This window comes from Heterocephalus glaber, unplaced genomic scaffold, assembly GCF_053883595.1.
Source record: "Heterocephalus glaber isolate CG9 unplaced genomic scaffold, H.glaber_assembly_v1.0 deba00001537, whole genome shotgun sequence".
NCBI classification, from domain to species: domain Eukaryota; kingdom Metazoa; phylum Chordata; class Mammalia; order Rodentia; family Bathyergidae; genus Heterocephalus; species Heterocephalus glaber.
This window is the reverse complement of record NW_028258332.1, coordinates 590,790-614,017: the sequence shown is the minus strand read 5'-3', so window position 1 is coordinate 614,017 and position 23,228 is coordinate 590,790. Positions and strand designations below refer to the sequence as shown.

Sequence of the window (23,228 nt, the reverse complement as noted above, 5' to 3'; positions counted from 1 at the left end):
CCGTGCCACCCCGTGACCTATGTCTGCGCTCCACCTCTGTGCCCCCAAGCCCTGTTACCCACCCAGCTGTCTGTGCCTTGACTCCCGTGAGAAGAGCATAATACAGCTCTCTCATCTCCCAGCTGTCACCTGAAGACAACCACCGGGGTCCCCTGTGACTGGTCCAGGCATAGTACTGTCCCTGTCTGTTTGCTCACAGGCGGCCATGGGCACTTCCTGGTGCCATGGCCAGGCTTCCCTGAGAGGCCAGTGACTGGAGGCTGGGCCTCAGAGCCTCCTGAACACACTCTGTACCCCTGGGGGGGTGAGAAGAGACGGGCCACTGTGCAGGACAGCATCTCCCTGGGGCCCCTAGGCTGAGGGCAGCTGGGCAGAGCCAGCCTCTACCCAGGGCCGCTGTCCCGAATTGGGGCGTCCTGTGAGTGCTCCCAGGGTGCCCTACACATCTCACCCAGGTCCTCCAAGTTTGGCACCAGGCAGGTGGCCCAGCCCAGGGCACCTGGCCTCAGCGGCTACGTGTCATTGCAGACGCTGCTGACTGCCATCTCCATGAGCGCCATCGCCACGAACGGCGTGGTCCCAGGTGAGGCCTTGCTGCCCTTTCCCTGTGTTGTACCCCAGCCTTGAGTGTGTGGAGACCTCCCTGCTGCACTGTCATGGGATGGTGGCACTGGGGTGCAGACGCGCCCTGCCTGCCCGTTCAGTGTTGGGTGGAGGATGGGGTCCCAAGTAGGGCCTGGTTCCTTCTCAAGCTTGCATTGCATGCAGCACGTCTGAGCTCTGCTCCTCTGTCCCTGACTTGGGGCCAGGCGGCCCCTGCCCAGGTCTGGGCCTTTTCCATGGCCTTTCAGGCACAATGGGGCTTTGAAAAGCCACACAGGGCAGTGTCACCGCCTGTGTCTCACTATGCCAGCTGCTAGGTTGCTTGCCGCAAGCCTGGGGTTCCCGGAGGCCCAGGGCTTTGTGGTGGCCTCAGGGTGGTCTTGTCCATCCCTGCCTTTGTCCTCTGCATCCTGGGGCTGGTGTTCTTCCTGACCAGGGGCACCTCGTTTTGGTAATTTCTCAATTACCCAGGAACTGTGGGGGTTTTCTTAAGTCCAGTCTTTGAAGACTGGGCTCAGACACCACGGTGTGCAGTTGTTGCTGGGGACCTTGGCCACCTTGCTGAGGGCTGGGCTGGGCTGGGCTGGGCAGCCCGTGTCCAGGGGCTTGGGTTCCCTTTGCCACCGCTTCCCCGTGGCAGCTGAGCCCGTGGCCTCAGCTGTGGCGGCAGCACCTGGCAGAGCTCAAGGGAAGGGAGTGCAGGGGCCTCTGCGGGTTCTGTGAGCATGCTCCTCACCGGAGAGGCGAGGCTGAACATGCTGTTTAAGTCAGGGAACAGTAGAGCAGGCGCCTTAGCTTGCAGCCTAGACTGGAGAAACTGAGTCCACTACCCTGCTTCTGCGCGCTGTATGTATAAATGGGGCCAAGCCTGAGTGGTGCCTGAAGGACACCCGTCCCTGGGAAGGGGGCCGGGGCTCAGGGTCGTGAGAGCCCTGGGAATCTCCCATGGTGCTTCGTGGGTCCCCCCAGCTCTTCGGCTGCATAAACACGCATCCCTTCTGACTGACTTCTCCCCGGCTGTGTCCCTTGCAGCTGGGGGCTCCTACTACATGATATCTCGGTCACTGGGGCCTGAGTTTGGGGGCGCTGTCGGCCTCTGCTTCTACCTGGGCACCACATTTGCGGGGGCCATGTACATCCTGGGGACCATCGAGATCTTCCTGGTGAGCGCCGTCCGACGGCTCCCCGCACCCAGCACTCTGCCCACAGGCTGCTCCTGGGGGCCCCACCGTCCCCACCCTGCCCTGGCTCCGGCTGCATGCCGCTTTCGAGGCCTGTGGCTTGCGTCCCCACCGGCCTGTCTGCCGCCTGGGAGGGCCAACAGCAGGGTGACTGTCAGAGACAGAGAGGGACCAGCCTTCCTGCTGTGTCCCAAAAGGCCTGCCGCCCCGCTCTGCACACAGCTGGGTGGGCAGCAGCGTGGCCGTGGGGCCGGAGCGGTTGGGGGGCCCCTCGGGAGGTCTTCATGCCCCCTGCTTCTCGGGCATCAGTGGTCAGGAGGGCCAGGATGCAGGATCCCCGAGTATGGGCGGTCTGGGCTGCCGGCCGGCCCTCCTGACCTGCCATGGGCCCGCAGACCTACATCTCCCCGGGAGCCGCCATCTTCCAGGCAGAGGCTGCAGGCGGCGAGGCCGCGGCCATGCTGCACAACATGCGGCTCTATGGCACCTGCACGCTGGCCCTCATGGCCGTGGTGGTCTTCGTGGGTGTCAAGTACGTCAACAAGCTGGCCCTGGTCTTTCTGGCCTGCGTGGTGCTGTCCATCCTCGCCATCTATGCTGGTGTCATCAAGACCGCCTTCGACCCGCCTGACATCCCGTGAGTCCGCCCGAAGGCCTGGCCTGCCCCTGCCCCTGCTCTGTCCCCGCCCCCCGGGGGTCCTGGATGGTCACATCTCCCTGGCTGCCCTGGCGTGTGTGGGGGCCATGGGCGGGCGGGGCCGTGGTGCCACGTGGGCGGGCCGGGCTGCTCTGAGCACGGAGGCCACGTGGGGCCCACTTTCTCCGAGTGGCCAGGCGTCTCCAGCGTGGCCGCCCTCCCCGTGCCAGGCCCCTGCGTCCTCACCGAGCCCCGGTGGGCTCTTTCTCCTCTCCTGTGAGGCTGAGGAGGGAGGTGGCCGGGTCCCAGCGGGTGCCCTGAGGAGGTGGGGCCCGGCCCTCGGGCTGGGAGTGGCTGGGCTGGGCCGGCTCCTGGCCTCTGGGCGGCTGGGTGGAGGGACCCCTGCTGCAGAGGGCGCCTGCGCCCTGGATGAAGAGCGGGTGAGGGGTGGGGCAGCCCAGAAGGACGAGCTGCTGTCTGCTGTCGGCCGGCCTGGCCCCGGGTCAGCCCGCGGGTGCTCCTGCTGTCGCTCTCATCAGACACTTGGTACCTGAGGCCGTGGAGAAACAGTCTGGGCTGCCCGCTGCAGGGTCTGCCTCCTGGGGAACCGCACGCTGGCAAAGCGTGGCTTCGACACTTGCGCTAAGGCTCAAGCCGCGCTCTGGGGCCTCTTCTGCAACGGCTCCAGCCCCAGCGCCACTTGCGACCAGTATTTCACGCAGAACAATGTCACCGAGCTCCAGGGCATCCCCGGCGTGGCCAGTGGCGTCCTCCTGGGTGAGCCTGGGGGCAAAGTCCCGTCCCGTCCTCCCCCCGCCCCTCCGCCTGGCAGCTGCCCAGGTGTCCCCTGCGCCCGCAGCCGGGGCAGAGAAATCCACCGCCGTGTGTCGGGCCCTCAAGTTGGTGTCAAAGCCAGTCACTGTACAGAATCTTGGTGGCACGCCCTGGATCTCCGTGAGGAGCGTGACGTGGCTGTCTGTGTTACTCCTGAGCTGGAAGACGGCCTGGCCCGGGGAAGAGGAGGAATTGGGGGTGTAAAGTAGCACTGGTCCCTGGCTGCCTACCCCAAGGCATCTTGGGACGGGCTGAGGTTGTGTAGGTGCCCCGAGGGCGAGTGTGAGCTTGCTAGGGGCCTGTGCAGGGTGGGTGGCAGGGAGGGCCGTCCTGGGCCTCCCTTGAGGCCCTTTGAGGCCCCGTCTGTGAGCCCAGCCCAGCAGGAGCCCCCACAAGGTCCTGGGTAGGGGTCTGGACACGGGCGCAGGGTGGACGCAGAGCAGGAAGGCCGTGTGGTAGCCTGAGAGGAGGCCAGGTCGTCCACAGGCAGCACAGGGCTGCACTGGCCCGGCTCGGTGGCCTGCATGTGGGGTTGGTGCTGGGGCTTGTGCCCAGTGCTCCGATGCCCAGGGCCATTTTGAGACTGCATGGTGCCAGTGGCTCCTGTGGCCCGCCTTGCACACGGGTTTGGTTTTGGTGAGGGCTGCTTGCGGGTCAGGTGGGCACCGCAGAAGAAGACAAGCCCTGAGCATCCCTTGCAGGCTCAAGCCCCTGGAGCCTGACAGAGGGTTCCAGAGCCCACAGTGAGCCTGCCTGCCGGCTGTTTCTGCAGAGAACCTGTGGAGCACATACTCGGACAAGGGTGCCTTCCTGGAGAAGGAGGGCGTGCCCTCGGTGCCGGTGCCTGAGGAGAGCCGCGCCGCCGGGCTGCCCTATGTGCTGACGGACATCGTGACCTACTTCACCATGCTGGTTGGCATCTACTTCCCCTCGGTCACCGGTGAGTCTGTCCTCATCCGTGTCTCGCCGTCCCTTCCTTCTCTGTCCTTATCTCTCCCTGTCTCTGTCCTTCTCTGTCTCCACCTCTATTTCTTTCTTATCTCTCTGTCTTGTCTCTCTTTTTTTTTGGTACTGGGGATCGAACGCAGGACCTTGCGCTTGTGAGGCAGGCGGCAGCACCACGGAGCTGCACCCCCGGCCCTTGTCCCTCTTTGTTTCTGTGTTTCCAGCTGCCTCTATTTTTGTCTCCGTTTCCACATTTCTGTTCTTCCCTTGTCTCTCTCTCTCTGTCTTGCTGATGTTTCTGTCTCTCCATCCTTGTCGCTCTCCCGGTCTCTGTCTCTTTCATAGTGAATCCCCTGGGAATTGCCTGGACAGCACGGGGCAGGGGGTGGAGACCCTGGCATGGCCTTGCGTGCTCCTGAGGCCCTGGTCCCTGGCTGTCCCCTGCCGTGTTCCACGCGGGTCGGTGACAGACAGGACCTGCCCGCTGCTGTGCCTTCGGCCCGAGTGCCATCCATTGTATGATGTCCACGCAGTGGCTCTTCCTGTGAGCCACAGGCGGGGCTCAGCCGTCCGCAGACACAGACCTGTGGCTCCCTGTGGGCTGGATCAGGTCATGAGCATCAGCACGTGGCTCCATCCAGGGAATTCTGGCCGCGGCCCTGACGTTCACTGAGACCTCAGGGCTCTGGCGCAGTGGGAGAGTGGCCACAATGGTGATGGTGGCTGGCTGGGCAGGGTCACCGGGACTCCAGCCTCACTGTGACGGGACAGCTGGCTGGGTGCTTAGCCCGGCCTGTGCCCCTGCCCCGTCCCTGTCCTGTGGTGTGGATAGTGGGCTCTGGGCCACGCTGTTGCATGGCAGTGGCCTGAAGACACAGGGTCCCTGGCGGCCACTGTCCTGTGTCTGGCAGCATCCTTTCTTCCACCTCAGTGGGTCTGGGGCAGCTGTGTGCGTGTGCCAGGCCTGCCTGCCCCACGTCGGCTTGACTGTGTCTCCCACAGGTATCATGGCAGGGTCCAACCGCTCTGGGGACCTCAAGGACGCACAGAAGTCCATCCCCACGGGGACCATCCTGGCCATCATGACCACGTCTCTCATTTATATCCTCGGTGGCTCACAGGTGGAGGTGCTGGCTTCTGGCCTCCTGCCCTCAGCTCCCACGCGGAGCCGTCTCGGGGGCTCTCAGCTGAGCACATCCTGGCCTGGTCCTGGCCTCAGCCCTGTCCTCTGTGGAGCTGGGCTTCCCAGGACATGTGCGCCACACTCTTGTGACACCCAGGCCCTGCCTTCCTCATGCTTGGTCATGTGATGTTCTCCATGCAGCCCAAGGGATGGCCAGGCTGTCATGTGGACAAGTGGCTGCCAGTGGGACACACTACGGGCAGTTCAGGAATGGGAAGCTGGGTTGCAGGTCTGATGTCTGTGAGCCCCTGCCTTTCTGGCCGAGCTGTGTATCCCCAGCATCTCCTGTGGCAGCCGCATTAGGCTGGGCCCACCCAGAACCTTGTGCCGGGCAGCTGGATGCAGCTGCGAGGAGGGGCCCTGGGGACCTGGGGCTGGGACAACAGGGTCAGGGCGTGGGGGTGCACTGGGGCGGCACTGCCCAGAATGGGTGGGCACGCTGCACCGTCTCCCACCGAGGACTGGCTGCTCCTTGACTCGAGCTGCAGATCTCTCCTGCATCGTGCTCTTTGGGGCCTGCATCGAAGGTGTCGTCTTACGAGATAAGTACGTTGGCCCTCTGTCTGGTCAGGGTGTTCACATCTCTCCGAGGCCCGAGGCCCAAAACCACCCAGCCCGTGCCTGACTGCTGGGCCTGGGTGTGGATGGGGAGTAGCCTTGGACCCCAGCCGCCATTCAGCAGGGTGTGGAGCCTGGTGGGGTGCACATCTGTCAGGGCTGGTCACAGCAGCCCTGGTGGGAAGGCTGCAAGGTCCCCGAGGCCGTAGCAGGGCCAGGTGTGCAGGTGGCTGCAGTGACTGGGGGAGCGGGGGCTGCCTGCTCCCGAGAGCCTCCCTGGTGAGAACAGAGCCCTGCTGGGTGGACCTGTGGTCTCTGGCCAGGTCTCTGACCCCGCCCCAGAATGCCCTCCCACAAGGACAGGCATTTCCGCCCGTGCTCGGCTCCCTGCCTGGAGGCTGTGCTGACTGCCTGCCCTGTCCGCCCACAGGTTTGGGGAGGCGCTGCAGGGGAACCTGGTCATCGGCATGCTGGCCTGGCCGTCCCCCTGGGTCATTGTCATCGGCTCCTTCTTCTCTACCTGTGGCGCTGGCCTGCAGAGCCTGACCGGGGCACCTCGCCTGCTGCAGGCCATTGCCCGTGACGGCATCGTCCCCTTCCTGCAGGTGAGCCCTCACCTGGGCTCCACAGTGCACGCCGCTGCCCTTCTGGGGGCCTGGGAAGTTGGGGTCGGTGGGGGGCAGTGAGGACCTCTTTTGGGTATGAGTTTTAGGGTGACAGTGGACGCGTGTCCCTCTGGGTGCTGTGGAAGTTATTTTCCCCGGCTGCTGGGCCGGTGGCCCAGGCTCAGCCCCAAGAACACCAGAGCACTGTGGCCCCCTGCACGCGGGTCACGTCTGTTCATGTGGCCCCTGGAGCCTGTGCCCTGGATGATCCCCCTGAAGACAGGGACAGACGGGCTGTCCTGGGACGAGGCTGCCTGGGATGAACTGAGGATCCGGAGGCCATGGCCCGGGACGCCGGCGACTCCGTTACCCGTTAGGGAGGCAGCACTGCTCGTCTTCCCCACCCCCACCTGTCCCCGTGCCCACAGGTGTTTGGCCACGGGAAATCCAACGGGGAGCCCACCTGGGCCCTGCTGCTCACGACCCTCATCTGCGAGACTGGCATCCTCATCGCTTCGCTGGACAGCGTGGCCCCCATCCTGTCTATGTGAGTGGCTGTGGCTGGCGTGTGCGGGGCGGGGCGTCCTTGTGTGTGCTGGGCGCGCTCGGCCTAGGGCACAGGGATGCAGGTGGGTGAGGCAGGCCGGGTGGGCACAAGTGTGGATGCGTGGCTGGCGGGCAGCACTGGGTGTGGCCAGGGCTGTAGGGCGTGGCCCAGTCCAGGTGGACTGAGGTCTCTGGGAGGCGGGCAGCACAGAGGCCGGGCTTCTGTGGCTCAGTGGTCTGCGACCCCGCGTGCCACCCAGGTTCTTCCTCATGTGCTACCTGTTTGTGAACCTGGCCTGCGCCGTGCAGACGCTGCTTCGCACACCCAACTGGCGCCCACGCTTCAAGTACTACCACTGGTAAGGCTGTGGACGGGGCGGGCCCAGCCTTGCCCCCAGGGACGGGCTGTGGTCCTCCCTGGGATCTCTACGCCCCATGCAGTGTTGGGATCCCCACTTTGAGGCCAGCCTGGCCCTTGGGCTGCCTGAGGGCTCCCCGGGCGTCGGGCCGAGGGCACAGAGGGAGGCCACCTTGTGTCCCCTGTGCAGCCAGCTACCTCAGGAGGGTGTGGTGATGGTGTCATGTTGGATCCGGGGGGGCTGTGGTCGGCTGATCCTGGGGACTGTTCCCAGCGTTGGGACAGCGGCATGCAAGGCAGCGGCCCAGCCCCGACTAGGCGGGCAGCTGGCACCTGAGCCACATGTCCCGCAGGACACTGTCCTTCCTGGGCATGAGCCTGTGCCTGGCCCTGATGTTCATCTGTTCCTGGTACTATGCCCTCTTCGCCATGCTCATCGCTGGCTGCATTTACAAGTACATCGAATACCGTGGGTGAGTGGTGCCCATGGGGCCTGGGGACCGGGCTTTGTTGCGCTCCCTGGGGAGCACCCTGGCGTGGGGCATGGGGAGGTCCCCGCGGGGAGGCAGGGGCCCAGGGAGCTCCAGCGGAAGCTGCTCCAGCCAGAGACCGTTTCCACCTGGAGTCCACTGTTGCTGGAGACCATGGCGGGCGGGGCGGCCAGGCATCCGTCCCACCCGTGCTATGGCCTGCCGTGTGTCCTCATCTGCGTCCACACTCGTACTTGTGCCCCGAGTGGCTGGCACCTTGCCCATAGCTCCCCGTGGGACCCTCCCAGCCACAGCACTGCCCAGTCTCCGTGCCCCAAGTCTGGGTCATGCAGCACCATCCCCCGACAAGGGGCCTCACAGTGCCCCGGGCAATGTGTATGACCCACTTCCTGCTCACCTAAAGCTCATGTCTGCAAAATGCGACAGCCAGCGACCATGTACCATGTAACTGTGTCTCAGAGCTATGACCCCAACAGCTGCCCTGACCCCTACGGGCTCCCTGGCCCTGGCCCAGGCCCCTGGCCCCGTGCCCAGCCTGGCACAGCGTGGGCCAGCCATTCTCTGCACTGAGGCAGTGGAGGGGCTGCCTGTGCCCCTCTCATTGGCCTGCTGCAGACCTGACTTGGGCGGGGCCCTTCTCCTCCCGTGTTGTGGGCTCCCTGCCCTCCGGGCTTTTCCCCAGGACCTGGCCAGGCAGGGGGTGGGGACATGGCTGTCCCTGCTGGAGGGCCATGCTGCCTGTGCCTCCTCATGCCTCCCAAGACCCACTCCATGTGCCCTCAGGAAGCCACATGTGAGAGCTCCCTCTGTCCCTGCAGGGCCGAGAAGGAGTGGGGTGACGGCATCAGGGGTCTGTCACTGAACGCCGCCCGCTATGCCCTGCTGCGCGTGGAGCATGGGCCGCCCCACACCAAGAACTGGAGGTGAGCCATCGTCACAGGTGCCAGGGGACAGTGTGGCTGTGGGCAGAAGTTGGGGACAGCAAGTGTTCCTGCTGCCAGGTGCTGGGGAACATGAGTGTCCTCCACACGGAGGCCCTGGCCTGTGGCTCACCAGCACGCAGCCACTCTGCCTGCCGGGACATGTGCCTCGGTCTCCCAGGGAGCCAGGGGTGAGGGTCGGGGGCTTGTCTTTCTGTCCTCCTGTCCCCGCCCTGCTGCTGTGCTGTCCCTGATCTCTCCCGTTCTGCTTGCCCTGCCCACAGGCCCCAGGTGCTGGTGATGCTGAACCTGGATGCAGAGCAGGCCGTGAAGCACCCACGCCTGCTGTCCTTCACCTCGCAGCTGAAGGCCGGCAAGGGCTTGACCATCGTGGGCTCCGTGCTGGAGGGCACCTTCCTGGACAAGCACGCGGAGGCGCAGCGAGCCGAGGAGGTGGGCGAGGAGGGGCCGTGTGTGGGTGCAGAGCCCGAGGAAGCCCAGGCATGCATGGCCAGGCTGGAGGGGCCGACTGCGGCGTGTGCTGTGTCTGGCTTGTGTCTCTGTGCGACACTGACACTGGCCAGTACCTGCTGGACACAGCAGGCGTCTTTGTGACCCCAGGGCTCCAAGGTCGGTTTCTTCATTTCGGCTGCTTGTGATGGGAATTGCAAAGCCAGGCAGCATCAGGGCGTGTGGGCCACGCTGCCCCACGGCTGCCCCAGGCCGTGCTGTCCTCACAGGCTGGGTGACGTCACCTCCAGGACGTCCTCGTCCATCTGCCGCTGGTCAGGCCTGCACGCAGCCAGCCTCACACGGGCTCCTTCGGGCCGGGCTGGGTCCTGGCCACTTGCCGCCTCCTCCCCAGCAGGTGTGCTTGGCAGCCTGGTGTCCTGGTGTGTGTCCCTCTGTCACCCCACGTCTGTAGACCCAGGGAGGCCACTCGGAGGGAGAGTGGCAGTGGTGGCGCTGGTGGTGTCTTCTGGGCCTCCGAGGGCCAGTGTGTCTGGGCGAGCAGGAGAGGCCGGGCCTCTTCCCTTCCTGAGAGCAGCAGCTTCGGCGTCCCTGCACTGGGTCTCAGTGGCCGCTGCTGGCTGTGTGCTGTTGCTCCTCCTGCACCCACGGTGCCTTTTCACGGTGGCACCTGGGCTCTGGGCCTGGCCCACACCGGGTCTGTTGGGAAGCACGGCACAGGCGTGGCCTGGCTCCATCCCACTGTGCTTGTCTTGAGCGTCCAGGTGGCCTCAGTGCCTCTGCCCACATGTGGTTTGCATGTCCGCCCCTGCACGGTCATCTGGGGGAGCCTGGAGCTCGGGCCGCCCTGGTGTGTATCTCTGCTCCTCGGGCCTAGACGGCCCCAGTGTCCGGGTGCTGGCGCTGCACGTGAGGAAGCTGGTGCTGTGGGGAGTGTGCTGGCACCGGGGCCCCTGGGCCGTGGGTCTCCTGTGTCCCATCAGATCTGACTCAGGCCACGCAGTGCATGCCAGGTATGTTCCCTGCTGAGCCCTGTGACCTGCAGCATCCTCCACCCTGGTGCTTTAGGGTCTGGGTGTGGATCCGCTCAACACAGCGCAGGCCTCTTGCGAGGCCCCACTTCCTCCTGCCCAGGGGCCGCCTCCCCAGAGCACACGCTGGGACCCAAGACCGCAGATGTCATGCCTCCCCATGCAGGCATCAGGCCAGGCTCCTGCCAGGCAGAGCTCAGCCTCTGTGGCTGGTGTCCCCGCTAAGGCCTAGGGATGGTGAGGCCAGCCCAGGCTCCTTGACACCATAGCAAGGGAGAGCCATGCTTCGTTGTGGCTGGGAATCCGTGCGGGGCACTGTGGGGCCGGCTGGTGGATTCAAGGCCCTGAGGCTGCGCCGACGTGCTCCAAGCCTCTGTTGCCATCTTCTGTGATCTGGCCTCCAGCCAAGCAGGAGGTGAGAAAGCAGATCCTCGAGCAGCTGGGTGGGGAGGCCCTGCTCCTCCTGCAGAAGCTCCATGTGCCCATCCCTCTCCTCCCGGCCCGGGGCAGCTGTGTCCCCAGGGCTCCTCCTCCTGCCAGCCTGGGCCCTCGTTAGCCAGACGGTGACCCCATTCAGGCCTTGCCTGAGCTAGGCAAAATAACCGTGGAACACAGCCTCGGGTCCCGCACCCCTCCCCCACGTGGTTGGTGGCAGCTTCCAGGGGTGAGGCCCAAGGCAGGGAGACGGTAGGTTGTGCTTGGAGCGCAGGCTGAGCTCTGACTTGGAGTGCACAGGAGCTGCTGAGACAGGAGGGTGGCAGCAGTGGCAGCCCTGTCACTGCTGGAGTGACAGGTGTTGAGGTCCTGATGTGCAGAATCCAGGGGTCAGGTTGTGGGCAGGCTCTGGGGACCCAGGTGTCCCCTCCTCTGCTTGGATGTCTGCCTGTTTCCAGCAAGGACTCTTGTCCCTGAGCAGGGCCACCTGCGAATCAGGATGGTCTCTGAGAGCTCCGTCGCATCTGTAGGACCCTTCTTTCAAGGCTGTGTCCTTCACATGTCACAGGCCACATCCGTCCAGCTTCCCCTTGAAATCTGGCTGCTCGGGTCGGGGGCCTCCCTGGGGATGCCGCACCGTGACGGGACAGAACACGTGGTGATGGCCTCTGGTGGTGTCCGGCTGCTCTGGTGTTGCGTTTCTGGAGCCTGTGACTCGTGTCTTTCGAAGAAGGGTTGTCAGATTCTGCCCTCTTGTGGGACATTTCCAGCTGACCGGATGCAGATCACGTGGCCCAGAATGAATGTCCAAGGGATGTAGTATGCTTGGTGATGCACGAGTCCCTTGAAAGAACTGTCCAGCACCGTGTGCCTGCGTGCCTTGCACACTCGGGTGCTCAGAGCCCAGGCCGTGGTGGGCTGCACACTGACCCTCCTGTCCCCGCAGAACATCCGGGTGCTGATGGGCGTGGAGAAGGCCAAGGGCTTCTGCCAGCTGGTGGTGTCCTCCAGCCTGCGGGACGGCATGTCCCAGCTGATCCAGTCGGCCGGCCTGGGCAGCATGAAGCACAACACCGTGCTCATGGCCTGGCCCCAGGCCTGGAGGCAGGCGGACAATCCCTTCTCATGGAAGAACTTTGTCGGTGCGTGTGCGTGTGCCGGGGCCGGCCACTGTCACGCCTGTGGCCCTCTCAGGTCCCCGGGCCTGCGGGCCTGGCCTTGGGAACCACTGAGGGCCTTGGCCACTGTCCCTGGAGGAGCCAGCACCCTTCCCGTCTCCGTACCCTCCCCACCCTCGGCCCAGCTGCACCCTAGGGTGGATCTGGGGACAGGTGGGCTGTGTAAGGGCTGCGCCCCATACCCGTCCTGGCTGCTGCCTGCTGCCGCCTCCCCGAGGTCCCTGAGGATGCTGCCCTTGGTGCCTGACCGCCACTGCCTGTCTGCAGACACCGTCCGCGACACCACGGCTGCGCACCAGGCCCTGCTGGTGGCCAAGAACATCGACGGGTTCCCCCAGAACCAGGAGCGCCTGGGTGAGGGTTCCATCGACGTGTGGTGGATCGTGCACGACGGCGGCATGCTCATGCTGCTGCCCTTCCTGCTGCGCCAGCACAAGGTGGGCCGAAGGAGTTGGCGGGGCCCGAGGGCCCCGGGCAGGAGCTCGCCAGGCCCCGCGTGACTGCTGCCTCCCCAGGTGTGGCGCAAGTGCAGGATGCGCATCTTCACGGTGGCCCAGGAGGACGACAACAGCATCCAGATGAAGAAGGACCTGCAGATGTTCCTGTACCACCTCCGAATCAGCGCCGAGGTCGAGGTGGTGGAGATGGTGCGTGCTGGGGCTCGGGGACAAGGCAGGGACAGTGCGGCAGCCCCATGCGCCGAGGAGCCTGCGGTGCGGTCCCTCGGGCGTCACTGTTCCCAGCGCTGTCGGCCCCACAGAGGCCCCTGAGCTGGGCTCTCCCTTTGCTCCGAGCAGTCTGGGCACTGGGGATGGGGTTGTTCCTCCTCCCCATGGCTCTGTGCTGCTCACTGCAGTCTGGGCAGTTGCTCCTGGTTCCCGTGGTTGCTGCCGGACACAGCCTGGCTGGACACGGCCTGCGGCGCCTGCTTCCCTCCGGGCAGTGATGTGGCAGTGCTGTCCCTGCCCAGGCTGCAGAGATGCTGCACTGGGGTCGACAGATGTGTCGTCCGTGCGTGTCTAACCACGGGGCCAGGCAGCTGTGTGCATTACCCATGGCCTCTCGGGTCTGGGGCTGCTCTCCTGCCCAGCAGAGGCTTCCTTGCCGTGCCCGGGCCTGCTGTGGGCACTGTGTCACCCAGACCTGACTCGGCCCTTGCAGGCACGGGACCTGCCCCTCGTGGCCTGGCTTGCAGTCCTGGCTGTAGACACTCTCAGGGTCTGCTGGTCCCGATGTAGTGACTGGAGCTGCCTGGGGACAAGCCCAGGAGGTGGGAGGCAGCCAGGGCAGCTGCAGACAGCAGGGAGACCTAGGGCTGGCCGAGGTCCCCACACACAGGGGCCTGTGGTGTGCCCTGTCCCGGCGACACCACCAGAGCCGAGGTGCAGACTGACAGCCACCTGCTGGGGCCTCAGTGTCACTCCGAGGGCAGTGACCGGGCTTTCTGTGGCTTTCACCTCTGTAGTGACGAGCTGCCCACACATGGCAGAGAATGCCTGTGATGTGTGCGTGTTCCTTGAGGCCACCACCCCTGTGGCACAACTGGAACACTGTCCCGAGCCCAGATGTGCTGTGTGCTAGTGTGGTGGCAGCATGGCTGTCACATCACCAGTGTTAGCATCAGAGGGTCCGGGAGGGGACAGGCAGGAGATGAGTGTCCAGCCGTGACCACCAGCCATACACTCACATGCCCAATCACTCCAGCTGCCAGCACCACTGGGGTGGGCTGCAGACTCCTTCCGGGAGGACAAAGTGGTCAAGACACGCGACCGTCCACATCCGAGGACAGTGGACGCCAGTGGGGCGGGGACAGCGCGAATGCTGTTCCCATCCCCTCTGAGCAGGTGGAGAACGACATCTCCGCGTTCACCTACGAGAAGACGCTCATGATGGAGCAGAGGTCCCAGATGCTGCGGCAGATGCAGCTGTCGAAGACCGAGCAGGAGCGAGAGGTGGGGAGCGGAGCCCAGGCCTGCCGGCAGTCCAAGCCCAGCGGGACGAGCCGGGTGGGAGCCGAGCCCTGCTTAGGTGCCCCCACCTCACTGCTCACCTGGGCCAAGCGAGGCCCTGCCCACCTGTGCGCGACTGCCGTCCCTCCCCGGGGCCCCGTGTCTGGGTCCTTTCGAGACGAGGCCTGGCTTGGGGGTGGGAGGCTCCACCCATGGACCTCACCCCTCGGGCATCAACCTGTGATCCTCCTGGTAACAGCGGCCGCTCCCCAGGGCTTGTCCTGCGCCCCTCACCAGAGCCCAGTGCACGCCCTGGCCCCACACCCTGGGGTCACTCGGCCACTCCCCCGTGGACGGAGGCCTGGAGATGGGCGCCAAGAGAGGAGACCTTCATGGCCTGAACTTCCCCCGTTGTGCAGTTGGGGTTCCTTGTCCCACGGCACCCAGGGCAGGGACAGGCAGGCCACGCAGGGCAGGGTGCAGTGGGCCGCCCAGGGATGGGCAGCTGGGGCCACGCCTGGGCTCCTGGGTCCGTGTGACGCCCTCCAGGCCCTGTGGCCGGCTGCTCATGTGAGTCGCTCTCCCTGGGGGCTTCTTGGATCCCCCAGTTGTGCTGAATCCACTCCCCACATCCCCCAGGCCCAGCTGATCCATGACCGGAATACTGCATCCCACACCTCGGTGGCCACCAGGCCCCAGGCCCCGCCGATGCCAGACAAGGTGCAGATGACCTGGACGAAGGAGAAGCTGACAGTGGAGAGGCACAGAGACAAGGGCGCAGGCGGCGCCGTGGGGTTCAAGGACCTCTTCAGCCTGAGGCCGTGAGTGTCTTTGGTGCCCTCCTGTGGCCTGGGGCTGCTGTGGGTGCCCGGTGAGGTTGGCCCCCCACACCACACAGCTGTTGTGTGCGACGGAGCCCGAGCTCCCTGGACCAAGCTCCAGCTCCTGCTGGTGACTCGGCCACCCGCGTGCCCCAGCCCCTGCCACAGCCCGGTGAGTGCCCGAGGGGCCAGCCGGGGCTTCTCAGGAGCCGAGGGGAGTGGGTGGGGCTCGTCCTGCTCCTGCAGAGCCCTTCCCCCACTGGATCCGAAACCTTCTCAGTCCAGTCTTGTGGGGGGGTTGGGGTGCTGAGGGTGCCAGGGCTTCCTGCCTGCCAGGCAGGTCCGCTACCCTGAGCCACATTGTCAGCCTCTTCAAAGTTTTGGGTATTTTTTCTTTCAATTTTTTTTTTTTTTTTGAGATCTTTTTTTTTTGGTACCAGAGATTGAACTCTCAGGTCCTTGTGCAACGAAACCACTGAGCTAAATCCCCGGCCCTTTTTAAGATCTTCTAAAGTTTGAGACAGGGTCTTGGGCTGGTCACAAACTTGGGAGCCTCCTGTCTCAGCCTTCTGAGTAGCTGGAGTTACAAACATGCTCAGCGCCTACCTCAGTTGGGTCTTCAACCCTAAGGCCGTGGGGCAGGGGAGGGTGCTTTTGAGGGCCCTGTGGGGATCCCCTGGTGAGCAGGAGGGGTCCTAGCGGGTGGGCCGTCCTGGACTGACCTGCTCTCTGTTGCCCTCGCCGCCCCGGAGGGAGTGGGGAAGCCTGTGAGTCTGAGCCCCGCCTGCTGCCCTTGCCCCTCCCTGCACGCCTGCCTGCGCGGAGCCTTGTGGAGCATGGTGCACTGCTCCCTGCACTCAGCTGACAGGACGGACGGGCCTGAGCGTGGCTGTGGCCATGCAGCTTGTGCGGTGTTTCCAGCCCTCGATGCTGCCTTGCCACCGGGAGAACCTCGGCAGGGCAGCCACGTGCAAGCTCCAGGCCAGGGGAGGGACATGCCCCTCGCCGGAGCTCTGCTTCACGTAATCCAGTTTTTCCAAATACTTCCTGAGTTAAAACACGGCACCCAGGTGACCGGGAAGCCTGTGCTCACGTCTCACCAGCCCCTGAGGACCCCAGTTCTGGTGCGGGGTTCTTAGCTCCTGGGGCTTGAGCTAGGACGGTTCTTCACCTCCTCGCTGACCTTCAGGATCACATGCAGCTCCAGAGCCACTGCTTGACCAGCCTTCTGGGGACCATGGCTTCCCAGGCAGCAGATTTGGGGTTCTCATAAGGAAAGACCCTCTCGGGGAGCCCCTGTGCTGTGACTACCGGGCTGAGCTGGCCTGAGGACAGTGGACCCTGGGCCCTGGCTTCTTCCTGGCGCTGCCTGGTCCCATCCAGGCCAACCCCCTGGCTCTGGCTGTGCACCTCATGGCCCCCGCCTGTTGGTCCCCATGTCTGGGCACAGGGGATCGTGAGGAAAGGCTGTGGCAGAAGCGGGAGCCTGACGGGCTGGCCACAGCCCTGACCTATGGCTGCAGAGTCCCTAGTGCGTGGGTTTTCCCGTGTAGGTGGAACCTGGAGCGGGCTGAGGGGTATCACTCGGCGGCCCCGGTGGCTTCCTGGGATGCCAGTCTGGACATGGTGGCAGGTCTCCCGAGGAGGGCACCGTGGCCACTCGCCGGGGGACACGTGGGGTACATGAGGCAGCCAGGCGTGTCCACGTACCCACGTTTGCCAGCAGTGGCAGTCTGCATGGCTGCGACGCTCCCGGGCTGCGCTGGGCATGACCACTGCAGCCCAGAGCAGTGCCTGAGGCGGCCGCTGCTCCACCCACCCTGTAGGCTGCATGGGGCACGGCCACAGCAGCCAGGTCAGCATCGCCACGGCCTGGGGCCGGGAGCTGGTGCCAGGGCTTTTCCTTTCGGGGTACTGTCCCCTCCCAGCCTGAAACCTACGTCTCAGGTGCTGCTGGGCAGGCAGGGCTGGGGTGTGCTAGGGACTTCATCAGGGACGAGGCCGGGCTCAGCGGCTCCCACATTCGCCTGCTCACCAGCTTCCCTGGCCTTGGGCCCTTGCTTCTGCCTGCGTAGCAGCCGCCTCATAGACTCAGTTTACCCACTGTCCCCTGGGGACCTAGCATGCCTTTGCAGCCGCGTGGAGCCTGCAGCTTCAGTGATGGCGAATTCTAGAAACCGGGCTAGAGCTGCTCACTGCTGAACAAGTTGTGAGGAGTCGGGGAACAGCCTGCCCTGTGCTGCTCCTGGCACTCGTGGGTGCCCGGATGGTGGGCACAGGTGAGGCCTCGCCCCACCCCACCATGCTTCTCCCCTCAGGGACCAGTCCAATGTCAGGAGGATGCACACGGCCGTGAAGCTCAACGGTGTCGTCCTCAGCAAGTCCCAGGATGCCCAGCTGGTCCTGCTGAACATGCCGGGGCCTCCCAAAAACCAGCAGGGTGATGAGAACTGTATCCTTCGACATGGGCCAGCCCATGGGGTCCAGGGGATTGGGCGACGCGTGGATGGGTGTCCAGTGCAAGGTTGAGACCCCAAACCTGTGTGCAAAAGCAGCCCCAGCCCTATGTGGGACCCACCCCTGGGTGGGTACAGTGGCCGGGCCTGGCCTGCAGGTCAGCCACGAGCACCAGCCCTGCCTGCCCCGTCTTCCTCCCCTTCCTTCCTCAGACCGCCTTCCTCTGAGTCATCGTGTCTCCCTTCACAGCCTTAACTCCACTCCCAGACATGGAGTTCCTGGAGGTGCTGACCGAGGGGCTGAACAGGGTGCTCCTGGTCAGGGGCGGCGGCCGCGAGGTCATAACCATCTACTCCTGAGGCCAGCACCACCTCCGGGAACTGCAGAGCTGTCCCCTGGTCCCCTCCTGCAGAGACCTGGGCAGCACGGGAGGCAGGGTGGCCTGGGAAGGGGCAGTGCTGGTGCCAGTGCCCGTGTCCAGGACTCCTGCTCCTCGGGCTGTCCAGTGCCTGGACAGTCACTGCCCACCTCCCAGCGGGGGTGCTCACCAGATGCCACTGTGCCCTGGGGCTGGGGCTCGCGGGTCCCCACCTCCTGGTCTCCCGAGCAGCTCCGCACCTGGCAGAGCACTGACGACCACCGCCCTCTTCCCCATGTCAGTACCCATGCTGTCCACGCTGCAGGGCAGGGCAGGGCACAGGCCACCTGGGGCCGCCTGCCTGAAGGGGAGCGGGCGGGAGGACGCAGGCCTCGGCCTCTGCCAGGGGCTCAGCCCCACCTCTTCTCTCCCTGAGCACTGATGGTGCCTGAGGGCACCAGGCTGTGGGACCGTGCAGGGCGGGAACGCCAAGGTTTCTCCATGCTGCCCAAGGCGGCAGCCCTCCTGCCCTGCTCGAAAGGCCCTGTCTCACCTCTTACCCTCTGGAAAGGACACTCAGCCGCGGCCAGGGTTGTCTGGGCGGGATGTACCTGGCCGTGTCCCTGTGTCTCGTGTGGGACAGGCTCTCAGTACCTCTCAAGGGCCAGACAGTTTGCACTTTAGCTTTGAGCTTTCTGCTTTGTAGGTTAGTCATGGTCCTAGCAGCGATTTGTGCCTTGCTCTCTGTAGGCCATATTTATTTATTTAACACCTGGGGGCAGTGTCCTGATAATCACGTCTACGTGGGAAGGCCAGGGGCCAGGTACGTGGCCTTCGCTGGCACAGGGCAGTGGGTGAGCTTGGACCAGAGCAGTTTCTGAGCTGTCAGGTGCCTGGCAGGTCAGCTCCCAGGGGGCGGCTGCTGCCCAGTGTGTGTCCCGGCCAGCACAGGGCCCAGGCTCCTCGACCTCTGCTTGCTTGGCTCTGAGACCCCAGTGGCTGCACCCCAGCAAGGAGCAGGTGGGGAGCAGAGAAGCAGGTGGTTCGTGGCCCAGTTCCCGAGCTGTGCCTGTGTGGGACACATGGTCCCCTTCACCTACGAGCCTTGGCTGCATCCATTCAGACTCCCATGTTCTCCTTTTATAGCCTGTCTTTGTACGATGCTGTCAGTAGAATAAAGTCCTGTGAACTCCTAGTGGCTGAAGAATCTCTCACACTTGCCCTTCCCCTTGGAGATGACCGCAGGGCTGCTGGGGCACACCAAGCTCGGGCATGGGCACTGGCACATGCGTGTGCAGCAGTGGCAGCAACAAGCAGTGCAGAGCGGCACCCTCAGTTCTGCTGAGTGGTAAGTGGCCCGCCCTGCATGGCCTCCTGTCTTCGTTAAGGAGCTGGGAGGCCCAGGGCCTCCAAGGGTTCTGCGCCCAAGCCTCACCCCGGCATCGCCCTGTGCTGTGTCAAGGGGCAGGAGCACCCAGGACACCAACTGCGGCAACTCACTCCGCCCTTGCTGTGGCCATCACGCAGGAGGCGGGGCGGGAGCGGTGTAGCGCATACGGACACCCAAGGAGGCTCCCGGAGCTGGCCCGGCACCAGCCCTCACCAGACATTGTTCACGCCATGGCCAGTGTCCAGTCCTGGAAGGCAGGCTGTCACAGGGCTCATGGGTGGGACTGAGGGGTGGGACAGGCCCAAAAGGGCAAGGCCCCGCAGGCGGCAGTCACCGGGGCTGGAGGGAGGGGTAGGTGCTGGGATGGCAGTGGTGCCCACCTGCCCTTGCTGGCTGTGCTGCTCAGGTGGCACAGGCACCGCAGAGCTGGGGCTTGGCTGTTTGGCACCACAGGGCCTGTCAGGGGAGCTTGCCTGAAACGGGTGGCAGAGGTGGAAGAGGCGACCAGCTCTGGCCAGCAGGAGGCCCAGGCAGCTCAGCACCTGGTGCCAGGCAGGAGGACACCCTCGAGGAAGGGACACCATGGGGAACAGCCGACTGGGGAGCATACTTCAGGGTTGTCCCGGGAGGCCACCCAGCAGACAGCCCACGCACACAACACCCTCGAGCCTTCGCTTCTGTCACAAAGGATGCTTGGTCCGTGGGTGTCACTGCTGCTGTCCTGCCTGGGGAGGCCCCAGTGCCTGGCAGGGCCACTTGCCTGACCCAAGGGCCTGGGACTCCCAGGCCAGGCCAGCACCCGCGCAGGCTGTCTGGTCCACAGGTGGGGACACGGCGGGTCCACCGTTAAGTGATCTATCCGAGGCCACCCTCAAGGTGAGGCTGTTGCACCTCAAGGGTCCCCAGGCTGGTGGTGCCCACTGTGCTCTGGCCTGGACAGTCCTCACTGCTACTCAGCTTGTCCTAAACCAGGGTGTGCACCCAGAGGAGACAGAGCTCAGCCTGAGCCCCACCAGTTGCTCCGCTGGGCCCTGGCCCGGGAGGCTGGGGGACCTGCCCTGTGATGTCACTGGAGGAGGGCTGGGTGGGGTTGCCCCTGAAGGCTGAGCCCGATGTGCTGTATGGTGGGCTCCCACACCAGGACTCATCCTGAGGGATGCCTCCCAGGTGTGTCCCGGGGCCCACCACGTGTGGGGTGCAGTCAGGTCCAGCAGGAAGGCCAGCTCGAGGGGCGCAGGCCCTGGGACTCCAGCTCTCCCAAGCAGTGGGACAGCTCATAGGAGAGGCCAGGGGTGCAGGAGCCCTGAATGTCGTGCAGCAGACACTCGGGCGAAGCCACTCGTGTCTCGTGATAGGCTGGCTGGCTCTCTGCTCCTCCCCAGCTGCTGCTCAGGACCCGCCCCTCACAGCCCAGGATGGCACCCGGTGGCTGCAGTCAAAGCTGCCGTTGGGCTTACACATCAGGTGCTGGGTTTATTAGGGCAGCACAGTGAAAAAGCCCTCACCCGTGCCATGGCATTGTCTGGCTGGGTCACACCAACCAACGGCAGGCATGCTCTTCACAGCTCACACCCTCGAGCCATGTGACCTGCGGCCACAAGATGGGGTGTGCGCACAGGGCTCGGGAACACCTGTTTGGGCAGAGCGAGACAGGCTACCAGTGCAGCCTGTTTATTATGCCTGCGGAACACTTCAGTGCCCACCTGGCCATCAGTCTGCTTAATGTTCAGACTGCAAAAGGCAAACAGTCCTGGGCCTGCTGCGTCCCACCTCTGGAACCCACTGGGCCATGCCCTGCTGGGTCCTGGTGCCAAGGCCTCCTGTGCTGCTGGCTCTCATGGAAGGGGACACGGGGGAACGTCCCGCGGGCACACGAGCCTGAGTCTGGCCCCCTTGCCTGGATGACCCAGGCACGAGCATCACCCTTGCCAGTGTCTGTCAGCTGACCATGCCCTGCCCTGCCCTGCCCTGCCCTGCCCTGGCCCTGAGGTGCAGAAATGGGACCTGCGGCTACCCACCCACCAGCCAGTTCCACGGCTGCCCTTCTGATGCTGCGTTTGTGCTCGGAGCCACGCACACGGGGACCTAGGACACAGCACACGTGGAGCTGGCCCAGCCCAACTTCATAAGGGATACACGTCTTCTCCCAGCTGGGCGAGGAGCCCAAAGCCCTCGAGCGGACGTGACAGCAGATTCCCCGCCACAGCCTGGGCGCTGTGGATCAAACGGAGCAGAGCGGGGCTCCGCCTCCCGCTGGGCACTGTCGCAGCACTGAGTGCTCCTGCCCTAGCAGCCCCGAGGAGGACGCGGAGGAGCAAGGCCTCCCTCCTGGGGTCTGTCCTGGCAGCACCCTGCTCTGCCCCGAGGCTGAGCAGGGGGTCGGCTCGGGGGTGCCAAGCTCCCGAGGGCACAGAGGCTCCTGCTTCACGCCCCAGGGTGCGGCCTGGCCTGTGGCGCCCGCTGTCAGGGGAGCTGGGCGCTAGGACGGGGGCTCGTGGTGGTGCTCGTGCCACTGGACCACAGGTACTGCGCAGCCCTCAGCACCCAGCACAGGAAGCAGGTCCCGCACCACCTGGTGCTCTGCCACAGCAGGCTGGCTGTGCGTGGCCTTCAGTGACGAGCGACCCTCCCTGCCCTTCTGCCGAGGCCGCCTGTGGCTGTGGGGCTGAGGCAGGTGGCAGCCGGGGCTCTGCCAGGCTTCCCACTGCCCACTGCCCCAGGCGGCTGCCCAGGGCCTTTGGGGGACCTGAGGAACGCCTTCTCTGGCCCCTTCAGCCGGGGCTGTGAGTCCAGGCCTCGGGCAGCAGGCTCAGTGGCCAGCGCAGTGTGGTCACCCAATACCTGGGAGCGGCGGTGGTGCGCAGCATGGGAGTCGGGCTTCTGGGAGTGGGAAGGCTGTGGGGGCGTGCAGCCCTGCTGGGGTGCTCCTGCCGGGCCTGCTTGGGGGTGACCCTGCAGTGGGACAGGTGTGGGCCTGAGTAAGGCCGGGTGGCGCGGGGGCTCTGTGTCCCCTCACAGGAGCCGTGTGTGGTAGGGCCAGGGACAGGTCACACCCACGGCTCCCCTCCAGGGCCGCCTGGTGGCCAGGTTGGCTCCTAGATGGCCATGTGCCCTGAAGCAGGCAGGGAAAGGGACAGGGACAGAGACAGGGAGCTCGCCCTGCACCTGGCCGGCTCTGCCACGCCAGCCTGGGTCCCGTGGGCGAAACTTTGGCTGAGCCTGTCGGGCACTCAAGGGACAGAGCCGAGTCCCCTCAGCAAAAGGCCCAGGGAAGGGGCCGGGACCCTCCCCACACCCTGGACTGTGGAAGTGCTCGGTGACAAAGACCCAGCCAGGTCAGCATCAGCCATGTGGGCCTGGCTGGGGCCCTGTGAGGGTCCAGAGCAGACTTGAGGCAGCGTCTGCATTGTCACCAGGGGGCACCCCGCCCTCTTGGCCTGTGCACTCCGATCCAGCCCAGGGTGCGGTCAACTGCAGCCCAGCACTCCCACGGCCGCCAGGGGCTGCGGCCAGCAGGGAACATGGTGGGCAGGCCTGCTGGTGCCCAGCCCTCCTCAGTGACCCTGCCCTTCTGTCCTGAAACGTCACCCCCCACAGGGTCCCCCGGATCTGAACCCTGATCGTTCACCTGGCTGGACCGGGACACGTCACACATACTCTGCATGACCTCTGGCTCCGCAGGTGCAGCTGTGGTGGTGGGAGGGTGATCCTGGGCAGGGTTGCTCCAGACTCTGCACCCCTGGGGACAGAGCTGGGGTGGGGTGTCCTCTGGGACCTACCAGGACCAAACCTGGAGGTGTAGTTTTCGCTTTCAGCGAGGTCCAGGTAGTGGTTCCTGCGCTCTGTGTTCTCATCCACGCAGTAGGGACCCCGTTCAGGGCAGGGGCCAGGGTCACCACTGGGCCTCCTGTGTGCAGCAGACAAGGGCCTGATGACCTGCCTGTGGCCACAGCCTCGCTGCTCTGATGGCACTGCAGAGGCCTCAGGTGCTCTGCCCAGCATCCACCCCGGCCAGCAGGAGGAAGGAAGTCTCCACTCACCCGAGGCCCACAACCAGCCATGGAGCACCATCCAGCACCCTGGCCACCTGCCATGGTGCCTGGGATCCCAGCCAGTCCCCTCTCTGGGGCCACAGGGCCACTGCTCTGTCACCTATGCCAGAGGGTGGATGGATCCCAGGGATCCAGAGCACCGGCTGAGGGTGCTGGTCCTAGCACTGCTGCCAGTCAGAACCTGCCCATCTCTCGGCAGACCTGGCTGGGGCCCCTCTGCCCCAT

General features: G+C 65.1%; 1 protein-coding gene across 4 annotated transcripts in view; it reads left to right on the top strand.

Annotated features, from left to right (window-relative positions):
* Positions 1–18,756, top strand: part of Slc12a7 (solute carrier family 12 member 7) — a 59,172-nt gene extending 40,416 nt beyond the window's left edge. For all 4 annotated transcript variants that reach the window (XM_087189167.1, XM_087189168.1, XM_087189169.1 and 1 more), the window contains 20 exons: positions 529–583; positions 1,636–1,766; positions 2,180–2,421; positions 3,011–3,198; positions 4,028–4,195; positions 5,203–5,303; positions 5,874–5,929; positions 6,372–6,546; positions 6,975–7,093; positions 7,353–7,451; positions 7,804–7,923; positions 8,760–8,864; positions 9,146–9,314; positions 11,745–11,940; positions 12,244–12,413; positions 12,492–12,623; positions 13,821–13,928; positions 14,565–14,746; positions 17,065–17,198; positions 17,471–18,756. In XM_087189167.1, the coding sequence (XP_087045293.1) occupies positions 529–583; positions 1,636–1,766; positions 2,180–2,421; positions 3,011–3,198; positions 4,028–4,195; positions 5,203–5,303; positions 5,874–5,929; positions 6,372–6,546; positions 6,975–7,093; positions 7,353–7,451; positions 7,804–7,923; positions 8,760–8,864; positions 9,146–9,314; positions 11,745–11,940; positions 12,244–12,413; positions 12,492–12,623; positions 13,821–13,928; positions 14,565–14,746; positions 17,065–17,198; positions 17,471–17,562 (2,742 nt within the window). In that variant the 3' untranslated portion in view covers positions 17,563–18,756. The remainder of the gene's footprint in view (positions 1–528; positions 584–1,635; positions 1,767–2,179; positions 2,422–3,010; positions 3,199–4,027; positions 4,196–5,202; positions 5,304–5,873; positions 5,930–6,371; positions 6,547–6,974; positions 7,094–7,352; positions 7,452–7,803; positions 7,924–8,759; positions 8,865–9,145; positions 9,315–11,744; positions 11,941–12,243; positions 12,414–12,491; positions 12,624–13,820; positions 13,929–14,564; positions 14,747–17,064; positions 17,199–17,470) is intronic.
* Positions 18,757–23,228: the final 4,472 nt, after the last annotated feature.